This window comes from Lacerta agilis, chromosome 7 (assembly GCF_009819535.1).
Source record: "Lacerta agilis isolate rLacAgi1 chromosome 7, rLacAgi1.pri, whole genome shotgun sequence".
Lineage (NCBI taxonomy): Eukaryota > Metazoa > Chordata > Lepidosauria > Squamata > Lacertidae > Lacerta > Lacerta agilis.
In genome coordinates, this window is record NC_046318.1 from 22,682,027 (window position 1) to 22,694,764 (window position 12,738).

Here is a 12,738-nt window from a genome sequence, read left to right on the forward strand (position 1 = left end):
CACGTCTGTTGTAAGGATTGATGGGATAATGGGTGCTAAAATATTAGGATTTAGTGCTCCCTCCCCCTTCCCCAAACTGTAACTATAGGTGAAACTCGAAAAATTAGAATATCGTGGAAAGGTTCATTTCTTTCAGTAATTCAACTTAAAAGGTGAAACTAATATATGAGATAGACTCATGACATGCAAAGCGATGTATGTCAAGCCTTTATTTGTTATAATTGTGATGATTACGGCGTACAGCTGATGAGAACCCCAAATTAACAATTTCAACTTTGGGGTTTCCATCAGCTGTACGTCATAATCATCACAATTATAACAAACAAAGGCTTGACATATCTCGCTTTGCATGTCATAAGTCTATCACGTATATTAAACTCCACTAGCTAATGAAAACAATTGCTTACATAAATGGAATTTTCCATGATATTCTAATTTTTCAAGTTTCACCTGTATAGCAGCTGCTCCACGGTTGGGGACATTTCTCCACCACCCACAGCACGGTCTGAAATAAACGTTTGCACCCAACGCAGAAGAAATCCCCACAATCGTTCTCAGAGTGTAAACTTCCTAAATCTTACATCTGCAAGGCTAGAGTCTTCCCACCCACCCCTAGCCTTTCAGCTCTGGCAGCACGGCCTTGGGAAATTACAACCCCTTTTGTGGGGTTCATATTCAGCTTAGACAACAATTGTGTTGAGAGAAGGTACACATCATGGAGGATAAGTCTATCAGTGGCTACTAGCCACAATGGGCATGTTACATCTCCACTGTTGGAGGCACTATGCCAGGCATAGGCAAACTCGGCCCTCCAGATGTTTTGGGACTACAACTCCCACCATCCCTAGCTAACAGGACCAGTGGTCAGGGATTGTAGTCTCAAAACATATGGAGGGCCAAGTTGCCTATGCCTGCACTATGCCTTGACTACTGCTGGAAATCACCGGTGGAGAGAGTGCTGTTGCAATCAGGTTCTGCTGACTGTCTTCCCATGGGCATACAGTTGGCCGCTGTGAGAACAGGATGCTGGACTATGAGGGCCTTTGGAGCTGACCCAGCAGGGCTCTTTGCACTTTGTTCTTACTGCTATAACAGGTCTTACAGCTATTAAGAGCCCATCTTCTCACCCTTGCCATTTTGTGGAGCCACTAAATGCTTGGGCCCTTCCTGGTGTCGTAGCGTACCCAGGGCCACTCAGAAGGGGTCCCTGGGAGGGAGGTGCATGGCGTACGCATGCATGTTCAATGGCCTGATGGTGTCCATGTCACCCGGGAGACTGCAGCCACCGAAATAATAAAAAAGAGTCATTACGTTGTCTGGAGAGGTCACTTCCCGGTTCGTTTCCAATGGAGCCCAGCTATATTGAGGCAGCACTGGGTGTTGAAATCTCACGCATCCTAACAATGTTGTGCCCGGGGCAACCGCTCCTGTGGCCCACCTGAGGCAATGCGAGTGCCCCAGGGGAATAAATGGAATGCCCAGGGAAATCCAGAACACAGGAGATCTGGGGCTTGGTTATTTAAATTGGGAAAGCTACCAGATCACATATACACAAAGGCAGATACTAGTATAGTCACGGTAACCACAGTGAGAGGCACAGTGTCTCAAGGGAACTCACTGAACCGAACAGCCAGGAGGGGAAGCCTGTAAGTCAGCGGTTAGGTTCATGTTTTGCATGCAGAAGGTACCAGGTTCTGCTGGGGGACTCCTCTTTGAAACCTGGTGAGCCATTGCCAGTCAGCATAGACAATCCTGGCCTAGATGGACTTAACAGTCTGCCTTGGAAGAAGGCAGCTCCTACGTCCCCATCTTGCCCTTTCGCCCAGTGACAGTGCCAAGTGCACATCTGGTTTCTGGGAAAGAGCTGCATGCTGGCAGCTCATTCAAGAACCAGTTCAGCAGGCCGGAAGCACGACTCATTAGGAAACAGGGATCACATTGGGGGCTTTTCCACGCTCACCATTTATAGTGGCCTGGCAGCTGTTTGATCCAATGTTTTCAAGAGTGAATTTGTAGCTGCCCTGGCTGCACTTTCGGTCACACATTGCCATTATTAGACAGCGAGTGTGGGGTTTTCCTTTCCACACTAATGGCGGGTTGTGCCCAAGTTGAGAAATGTTCCGTGTCCGTAGTCACACCCCTGGTGTACTTTTGTGCTCCTCCAGCCCAGTACACATTGGAGCATGCATATGGAGATGCTTCCTTTGGGTGTATGTGTGTTTAATGCTCAGCACCCCTGTATGTAGGAGATTAGAAAAAGAACCGCGTTTGTGCCTGAGCTATGGAAAACCTGGCTACTGTGATGAAATTTTGTCTGTAGCTAATGACTGCTGTCGTGGACAGGACTTTGAGTCAGGACCATTATATCTCTCTCTGCCATCTCTTTTCTTTGAGCTGAGATCACAGACCGCTTGCACAGGTAAGAGGGGAAGGAGTGCAAGACAGGTGTCTCCCAAACCACACCCAACAACCAGGACCATGATTGTGCACATGCCACACAAATGGAAATAGCGAGGATCCATTCCGGATCTCTCTCAAAAGTTTGATTCTTTCTGCAATAGAAAGAAATGGATGTTTTGGGTATATTGTTCTGGAACCATGCCATTTAAAAAAAAAAAACCCACCAGCAACTATATCACTATAAATGGTAAATTTGGAAAGGCCAGGGGTCAGCAAACTTTTTCAGCAGTGGGCCGATCCACTGTCCCTCAGACCTTGGGGGGGGGGACTATATTTTGAAGAAGAAGAAAAAAGAACGAATTCCTATGCTCCACAAATAACCCAGAGATGCATTTTAAATAAAAGCACATGTTCTACTCATGTAAAAACACGCTGATTCCCGGACCGTCCGTGGGCCGGATTTAGAAGGCGATTGGGCCGGATCTGGCCCCCAGGCCTTAGTTTGCCTACCCATGCCTTAGACTCACAACCTTCCAACATTTTGATTCACCTTGGGGTGGGTGGGGATGCCACATAATTCACTTCAGGGTGGTAGTTTTTCAAGACATCCAAATGCACCTGAATTCATTGAATCTGTAGCTGGAAACTCTTCCAATGGTACAAAAATGTCACATCTTGTTTTTTGCTCCAAATTATTATTTTAAGTCTCTTAACTTGTCTAGTAGATAAAAAGCCTTAACTAGTGTAACATAAAGATGACCCAAGAGGAACTGCAAAAAGGCTTAACACAGAGATAACCCAGGAGGCACTGCAGAAACCATCAGCGGAGAAGAATATCCTTCTGACAAAGAGCTTGGTCACCAGGAACAGCCAACTTCCTTTGCAAAGAACCCAACATGGTGCTTTGACTTCCCAGTGAGCAGCTGATTGTCAGGACTCTAAAGTGCTGCATCACTCAGTGTCATTGTCTTGCCAAGCGACTGAACAGGAGGAGTTCCTGCCAACCTGTTATATTTAGCCCGAGGTTGGGGGATAGATTTAGGGGACAGAGGATCTGCTCTGCTGGCCAGATCCAGCTCCCTAAGCCACATTAGAACGCTTGGGAACCACCAGTAAACAGAGATGAAAATATTCTATGTACCAAGCACCAGTCAAGTATGGCACTGAATCCTCAGATCAGCAGGTAAAGGGAGTGTCAATTTCGGGCAACTCTGTGAGGATCTAAGGGCATAAATGGAACTATATAAGCAACACCACCGTGAAAAGAGGAAAGGTGCTCAAATATTGCCGCCCAGATCAGTATTGCCAACACGAACTGAAATAATCAATCAGCTCGTTTTCCAAGATACTTGGGATCTCTCTGTTGCACGAGAGAAGCAAATCGACTAAAAATATCTCTCGAAAGCATCGGGCCAAAGAGGCAGTGCTTTGATCTGAGAGAAAAAGGCAGCGCTGCGTTTCCTTCCGTAGGCACCAGGCAGGCCCTTTGAAACTACTTTTGTTTCTCTATAAAACAAATTATCAGGAAGTGGCTGAAACCCCCCTCCCTCCCTCCTCACCTCTCACACGCATAAACAGTGAAGACGAGAAGAAAAACTTGGTCCCTGTCCAAGCGCTCTTGTAAAGTTGATGCAATTACTCTTTAGAGTCAAGGTAGCCCAAAGACCCTTTGCACTGAAATGATATGGGGTGGGGTGGGTGGGGGAGAAACCTGACAGGACAACCCAACCTGAGAACTGGCAACTCAAATGCAGCTCCCCCAGCCAACTATTGTGGCCTGTGAGGTGCATGACTATCTCTCCTCTCCTACCCTTCCCAATTCTTGCATTTCTGGGTAGGAGGCAAAAAAGAAAGAAAGAAAGAGGTTTTTTTGGCTGCATTTGGCTTGGTGCATCTCCAGTCGTACAGTCCTGTTTTAGGAGACTGTAGCCAGGCTCACAGACACCATGTTTCTGATTCCCATTATTTACCAACTTTTCTATCCTGGCATAACTCTTCCAGCAGCACTGATTCCCTTTATCCTCCCAACAACCTTAGGGCTGCCATACGTCTGGAATTTCCCAGACACAGATGGGATTTGGCCCTTGTAAACAGCGTTCGGGCGGAAATCGCTGAAACGTCCAGGAATATCTGGCAACACATGTCGGAAGTGTAGATTTTGGCAAGTTTCCTTAAAAATAGCTCAAAACAACTTCTTTTTTCTTTTTTTGAGATTTTGGCCAATTTTTTTTTAAACAACTCAACAACTTTTGTGTTTTTGAAATATGGCAGATAAGGAGACATCAACTTGCTCAAAGCTATCTAGAAAACTTCATGGCACTGATAGACATTTGAACCCAGATCTCCAGAGTCAAAGAGTCCACCATTACACATATCTCTCACCAGTAACAGGACTTTCAGACATTGGGCTGTATTCAGCAAACTTCTACACAGAGTAGAGCCAATAAAATCAAGGGACACAAGCTAGCCCATTAACTTTAGCAGAACTATTCCGTGTAGGATTAAGCACACCTGTTGCATGTAAAAATAAAAAGGGAAATGGAGTCGTTAAGAAGTCAAAGGTATTTACATATCCAAGAGGGGGGCATTCCCTATCAAACAGTACCAGGTCTATTGTTCACTTGTCCAGTGTTGCCATTAAAAAAAAATACTTACAAATTCTGTGAGGGCGAATCTGCAGCAGGAATACACAGATACTTCACTCCCTGCATAAAAAAAAAAAAAATATATGAAAGAAGAGAAAGTGCACACACATTCAAAGACTGTCTTCTTTCACTTTATTGGTGCTGCTCCCGGGAAGCCATTTTAAGATCTGGTTTCATCGGCACAAAATCGCAAATTACCATGTACGCAGAAGTCAAAGTGAATGTTGGTGGTGGAAACATTACCTCCAGCTTTTCTGCTGTATTTGTCATTTTAACATGTCTTCTTTGTTCTGCAGTGCTATAAATTGCTAATGTGCTATTTTACACAACTTACCGCTTTCTTAAAATGAATGTAGATTAAGTAAGTGTGCATTCAGTGTTGGTTGGGTAAGGCTGTTACTATTTGCAGTGCTATATTGAATTAGTTAAATAAGTAATGGAAAGCAAAGAGTAACGGTGTAGCATGGGTATTACTTTTTAATAGATGTTTTCGTTCTCAAGATTATTGCAGTGCTGAGCTGAATGAAGCCTTCCCTCCCCACAATAAAACGTATTCTTAATCAGTCCTCACCAAAATAATTCAATCTCAGACAGAGTTAGAAGTGGGCCTCTCGGTAGAAAGAGACAGAAACATAAGCTAAAAATTGCTTCACTAGATACATATAACTCGTGGAAGGGACTCATCTAGTCCAACATTTCAACTGCAGCCAGTCAGACAACGGCTATTTAGGGAAGGAGCATTTGAACATTTTCTTCAGCTCGTTATAAATCATTTTCCAGAACTGTCTAATCTTTTTACAGTTCCACCACATGTGGATCCATGTGCCTTCAGCCTCCCCGATTTGCAAGAATTGTTACATATATATATATATATATATATATATATATATATATATATAATGATGTGTTCAATATTTCAGGGCTCACTTTGCAGTCATAGTTCAGCAAAAGCAGAATTCTTCCTGTGCACACCCTCATGCAAGCTGTCTAAGACAGTGTTTTTCAACCTTTTTTGGGCAAAGGCACACTTGCTTCATGAAAAAAATCACGAGGCACACCACCATTAGAAAATGTTAAAAAATTTAACTCTGTGCCTATATTGACTATATATAAAGTAATTCTCTTGAATAGGAATCAAATAAACACAATTTTTCCCACGGCACACCAGGCAACATCTCGCGGCACACTAGTGTGCCACGGAACAGTGGTTGAAAAACACTGGTCTAAGAATTGTCCCAAAATGACCTCCAATTGTCAACAAGCCACTGTTCTAGTGCATATATTCTATCTATCTATCTATCTATCTATCTATCTATCATCTTTCTATTTTTGATATGTATACATTACATTCAACAACAACAAACTTTTCTGCTTATTATGCAAGCAGTCTTCATTGGGGGTTTTGTGGCTAAGTGTGGACGACTAAAGGAAATCTGGCTGCATAATGCAAGAAGAATAAAAGCAAACGAAAGAACAAGAGGAAAGGGGAAACGACAGCCACCAGTGTAACTGATTCAAGGTGCAGATAATATCAAAGGCAAGGCTGGCAACTACATGGCAGTGGGGTGAATGGAAGATCCCGCTGATTCCAGCTGGTCTTTTCTTTGAATCACATTCTCTGCAGGTCCAATTCCAATGATTCTGTGGCATTGTGAACAACTTCATCCCATCTGCATTGAATTTCACAATACAAAGAGCTAGATAGAGGCATAAAAACTGGGTTATTTATGTATGGTGGGGGAAGCAGCATCAAACATAGTTACCAGGCATGAGCAGTTTCATGCAAATTCCCAATTTTGTGTAGGCATTTTCTAAGTGGCGCCGTAAAAAAAAAAATATCTGTCTTATCACAGGTTATCATGACAAGAGCCTCACCCTGAAACTTACTACATCAAGGTGGCCTACCCCACAACTGTCCCAGAAAAAAGGGACATCCCATTTTTTTCCTGCAAGAGCATGGAGGATATTTTGGGCACCATGACCTCATGTGATTTCGGGATGTCATCTCACCCCCAAAAAACACAATCTCACACATTTTGGGGCATTATGCCTGAAAAAAAGCTTTTTTGGGGGGCACAATCTTGTGTGGTGCCCAAAAATGCACTTTTGGGGTGCAGTATCCAAAAAAGTGCTTTCTTTGGGACTGCAATCTTGCACAGGTCACATGACTCAAGTGGGAGTGCGGCCCCAGAATACGGTGTTCTCATTTTTCCTGACGTCATGTTGGAGGGTATGGGGTTGCTGGCATAATATCTAGAGTGGGACATCAACCAACAGAAACAAAAAGTCTGTCAAAATACAACTAGGCCAATTTCTCCAAATTCCAGTGCCTTTGAAAAGGCGTACATTGGAAGCCAATAAATTCATTTTCCTCTCAGTTTTCTATTTCATCAGACAAGAGTAACCACAAAGAGAAGCTTTTTTATTGCTCTTTAGGCCCTGAAAGTCAAGAGAACTGTTAAACCGATACAAAGGGAGAGTTAACAAAACTAGCGCAAGTATTCAGATTTCAAGATTGTCAAAGCTGAAAGAAGCAAGAGTTCAGCTCTGCAGAATCTCTGATATCCGCTCTTATTGCTCAAACAGCCACCACACTGGTACCAGGTCAAGATGCTGGAAAATTCTGATGTTAGACTTTGACCAGATAAAAACTACTCGCTCAATTTTGCATTTTAAAGAAAAGCTGTCATCAAATTTTACATATATTTCAGATTTTCCAAACCCATGTATTCATTTTCAGCTAACAGGGAAATTGTGACAGTAAGTATTTTAAGCTAGTTAACAGATTTGCTCATTGAAACCCACAATGAGTTTATATAGAAAATACGAATAAAAATTGTATAAAATACAAATAAAAATTGTATAAAGTACAAACAAAAATTGTATAAAGAAAATGCTTTAAAATTCCTAGGGCATGGAACTGAATAGCTGGTTATCTCTTTAGAAAGGTATTTTAGCCTCTGTTTTAACACTCTAGAGGACCGACAACAATTTGAAAATTCTGCTTCACAATTTTGTTAGCCACATAACACCACTTCTGATTCTGAAGGAGACGGACCACTCAGTAATTGTTGTTTTTAACTAGGTCCCAATTCTTGTTCATTTAAAAGAATGAAGAATGAGCAAACACAGGCTAGTAAGATCAAAATCTCCGAAATGTACAAGAGCAACTTGCATTCGATTGCTATAAATGAATCTGAACAACAGATATTTTTTTAAAAAAGTAATGAAGCCAAAGAGTAATTTCTTTACTTTCAAAGAAACTTAAATGGAACAAATGTCCACATTAAAGATCATTAAACAAGTTGTTTCATTCTTAGATGCACATTCTCAGCGAAAAGAATACTTATTCAAATTCTTTAAGCTAGTAATCCAAGTACTCTAAATTTGTGGTGAAAGAAGAGAATGTAACCATCTACTTTTAAGTACGTTCTATCAATTACATGCTGTTCAAACAAATTTAGGATCAGATATTTAATTCCCCTGATCTAACACCAATCTCCCATTTGAAAGTTTGCTTTGAGACTTCAGAAACTTTGAAACTTTAGATGCCTGTCTTCTCGGAGACTTATGAATCATCATCTTTTTTAAAATGGAAAGGGCAATAACCAATCAGAACTTTTGAGCTGTCCTGAATGACCACAAATTTCTAGGCTGAAATTAAGCAGTTTAAAAAGAAAGAAAGAAAGAAAGAAATGCCTTATTTTTGGCATTGAACTTCTCGGTATTTAAATTTATGTAAACCTTTCAACGACAGCTTCCAAGAAACACTTTAAGAGCCAAAAACAAAACCTCAGGGCACCTCATTTTGAAGGCAGATGCAAATAAAAACCCTCGAACACCTGGCAAGTTCTTTCAGGTTAGCCCAAAAAAAAACCCCATGTGTTATTTTGACTTGCCACATCAACAGATGAGGGGTGGACATACCTCTTTCGGATGAGAGGCATTTCATCACAACGGCTTAAGTAGGAAACAGTTGGTTTCTCAAGGTTTTCTTGAGCACAACAAGAGGTTATCAAGAGTTCTGCCCAGTACAGCTACAGAACCGCATCGGGGGGAAGGGGGGAAAAAACCCCAGTAATTTGTTTATTTGTCCTTTCAGTTGCTTTAAGGAGCAGCCATCCAAGTACGGTACAAATGCTCATGACTCATTTTATTATTGAAAATATTCAAAGGTTTCAGCAATAAGCAAAGCCATTTCGCCGTTATTTTATCGTTGAAATATTTGTTGAAAACGCATGAAGAAAACAGGCTGTGCAAAATTCAAAAACAAGAAGACAACCAACTAAGGGGGATCGTGCAATTATTTCCGAACTCAAGAGAATAACCAACCAGGACAAGTTCCATTCCACCACTAATAAAAGTGGTCATTGAATCACACTCTTAAGATTGAATTTGCTTCAGAAATGCACTGGCCATCATTGAGCGTTGTTCCGATTGACATCGCCTTACAAAAATAGATCATCACGCAACTGAATTAATGGTGTTGAGAACCAAAATATGAGAAACATTAAAACTCCAACGGCAAACTCTTAAATGAAAACTTCTTCAGATGAAGTCAAAAGGATCATTTCAAGTAAACCTAATGCTTCCCTGAAGAGATCAGTGGAACCTGGGCTTTCCCCAGATTCCAAACAATAGCTTTCAGATCACGATTGTGTTTGATTCTTTAACGCTATGAGGGCACAGACTACAGAAGAGGCCGGTGGGGGAGGGGGTCCTGGCCTCAGCTTGGAGAATAAGGATTAAAAATCAAATGTGCTTAGTAACAGGGAAACTGATACCCATCAAATGAAATCCGACAGTGCTTCACACATAGAAAAATCTCAAATACAAAACAGAGAAACATTTAATTTGCCTGATAGCATGTGCTATGAAACCTCTGAATCTTAAAAGCCACAAATTTGACAGTAAATTGATAAAACGGATCAAGGTGTGAGGAAATTTACAGCACCATTCCCCGCAGAATTGCAACTGTGAAGAGGTCAACTGCATCCTGTAACCAAAGAAAAATAAAACTGCCTCCCAGATTTCTCAGTCAATTCATAAAGCATTAAGAGTGAACAATCATCCCTATTATAATCTGGAACAAATCCAAGTCAGTGTCTTATTGACTATTTTTTGAAGATCTACATGCACAACTCATGTGAAACTATCCTGCCAGAAGCATATAGGTGGAATAGTGTTTTTTTTATTAGCAGAGTTTCCCCCATCAGTTTTGTAAAACGTGAACTTGCTGTGAAAATTCACCCTGTAAACTCTGACAGACGTGTTAGTCAGAGTGCCCTTGTGCCTTTAAATTTGGATCTTCTTAAAAGTATGCATCCACATCTAAAGAGAAGAGATGCCAGAACTCCCACTGATTTTTAACCTAACTGCTATCCAATTCAACCCATCTGTACTATACTGTACATTTAAAGCAGTTATCATGCCAGCCATGGCTTCCTCTGAAGAATCCTTTCTAGGGTGCTGAGTGTAGGAGATTCCTATTCCTCTCGCAGAGCTACAATTTCCAGAGTGGTTTAACAATCAACCCCTCTTCCCAGGGAACTATGAGAATTCTGGCTCTGACCACGGAATTGGCGGGGGTGGGGGGTGTGTCTCCTAACAACTCCCAGCACCCTTAACAAACTAAAATTCCTAGGGGGTTGGACTGGATGGCCCTTGTGGTCTCTTCCAACTCTATGATTCTAGGATACTGTGGGAGAAGCCAGGGCTGTTTAACATGACATGATACTGCTTTAAATGCATAGTGCGGATGGAGCCTTTGTCGCTGATCACAGAAAATTCAAGGCAACTTTCCAAGTGGATGGCAATATATGTAAAAATAAATAAATAAATAAACCCAGCCAGGTGCACATTAAGCTCGCCAAATTTGTTACACATCAAATGACCACAGTGTAACCTAGACTTTCAAACTGAGCAAACCTTTCTTGCTGTGGTGCTGGTGGTGGGGTTAATTGTGAGATTATGATCTGGACCATAAATTCCAGCCTTTCTGAATGTTGCCAACCAAATACCGGGCCCTCCATCCCCCTTGCAAGCAAGCAAGCAAGCTGGATTATCACAGCCCAAGGATCCTAACCCAAGTCTTGTGAAAACAGGTGGGAGAGAGCGAGCTTCTGCATCATCCGTTGTCCAGGACAGTGCTCCACCATCAAACATTTGCTCCGATTCAGCACTAAAGATTGGGTTTCCCCTGGGGGAAAGAGAGGAGACAAGGGGAAGTCTGGATGAACCCATAGATTGTTTCCCAGCTGAACCTGGGAAGTTGGCGAGCGAGCCGCGTAGGCAACTGGCTTTGGGTAAGATCATGTCAGACACCAGGTACTGCTCTGATGAGGAATAATGGGAGCCTCCCCCTCTCCCTGCTCCTGACCAGCATCCTGAAGCTGCCCAGGAGCAGTGGAGCAGTATAGACTTGGAACAGCGGTTTGCAGAGGGGCATAGTTCTGAAGGCAAAAGTTGGGGTGAACTGGGGGGTGAACAGCAAGGTGAAGAAGAACTGGAAGAGAGAGAGCTAACGGACTCTCTCTCACTGGAAAGTGTCCAGCCTATCAGTCCAAGGTCACGTAGAGCAGATAAGGTGGCGATACAAAAAGCAGGGGTGGGGTGGGGTGCGAAATCAGGTTGCAAGATAGAAGTGACTAGGGGGGAATTGGGTGGAATCTTTAAGTGGAAATACCTTTATTCTGAGAATGGATGCTTTGTTCTTTTGCTGTGATCATTAAGGACTCTTTAAACGGTAAGGGAATCTTTTTGCTTATCTACAGCCAAAGGGGGGGGGGGAGCCAAGTCCCTAGAGCCTGACAGATCAGGTGAAAGCCAGGTGACAATGCCTACAATGCACTGACCACTGTACCAGGCAAGTTTAAAACACAGTGATGGAGTAAGGTAACGGGAAGTTTAAGAGAAGGCTGTGGCGAGGGAAACGATGATGGCTCAAGCTGGACCAGCTTTCTTCCCTTACCTCCAGCATGGGCCTGGCGCTGTCATGGATCGAAAGAATGTGTGTTATGTTGTTCTTTTTCAGCTGTTCGGTGTCACGAGCATCTGTGGCAAAAGGAGACCAGGGAGGAAAAACCATTAGCAGGGTCAGCGGTATTTAACTCAATTATCAAGTAGCACCACAAAAGCATAACTTTGGGACGTGCTCCTCTCCCTATTCACAGTGGATTGCTGAGCTACAAAGAAGAAAAGCATTCCTGAACATCAGCTGCCACACAGAAGCACTGGCTACTTAATGGTCCTATGTCAACAACAACAACAACAACAGTGTGCTGTGCTGACTAGAGTGCTGGGAGTAAGGCAGCGGAGACCCGGGTTCAAATCCCCACTCAGGAATGAAGTTCAATGGGTGAGCTGGGCCCAGTTACATTTTCCAAACCTAACCCACCTCACTGGGGTGTTGTGGGGAGAGAACAATGGGTGCCGACTTGAGCTCCTTAAAGGGACGGGAAGATGTAAATGCTATAAATAGATTGTGCTGGGTGAGTTCTTTTTGGGGGAAGTCAATGGCTCTTTTACAACCAGACATAAATGATCACGAGAATTGTCACCGTAACACGAATTGGCTCAGGCACCTTTAAAAGCTGCATAATAGCTCAAAATTCAGCAGTCACAATCTTTGTCACCAATCATAGCATCTCCATGCGGGGTTGCGGGGGGGGGCGAGAAAAGCTTTTGAACAAAC

General features: G+C 42.8%; 1 protein-coding gene across 1 annotated transcript in view; it reads right to left on the bottom strand.

Annotated features, from left to right (window-relative positions):
* The window catches only part of DUSP22 (dual specificity phosphatase 22), a 39,798-nt gene that overhangs the window by 13,786 nt on the left and 13,274 nt on the right, over positions 1 to 12,738 (bottom strand). The window contains exons 3-4 of the mRNA XM_033154471.1: positions 12,016 to 12,098; positions 5,056 to 5,105 (exon numbers count right to left, since the gene is read on the bottom strand). Of these exons, the coding sequence (XP_033010362.1) occupies positions 5,056 to 5,105; positions 12,016 to 12,098 (133 nt within the window). The remainder of the gene's footprint in view (positions 1 to 5,055; positions 5,106 to 12,015; positions 12,099 to 12,738) is intronic.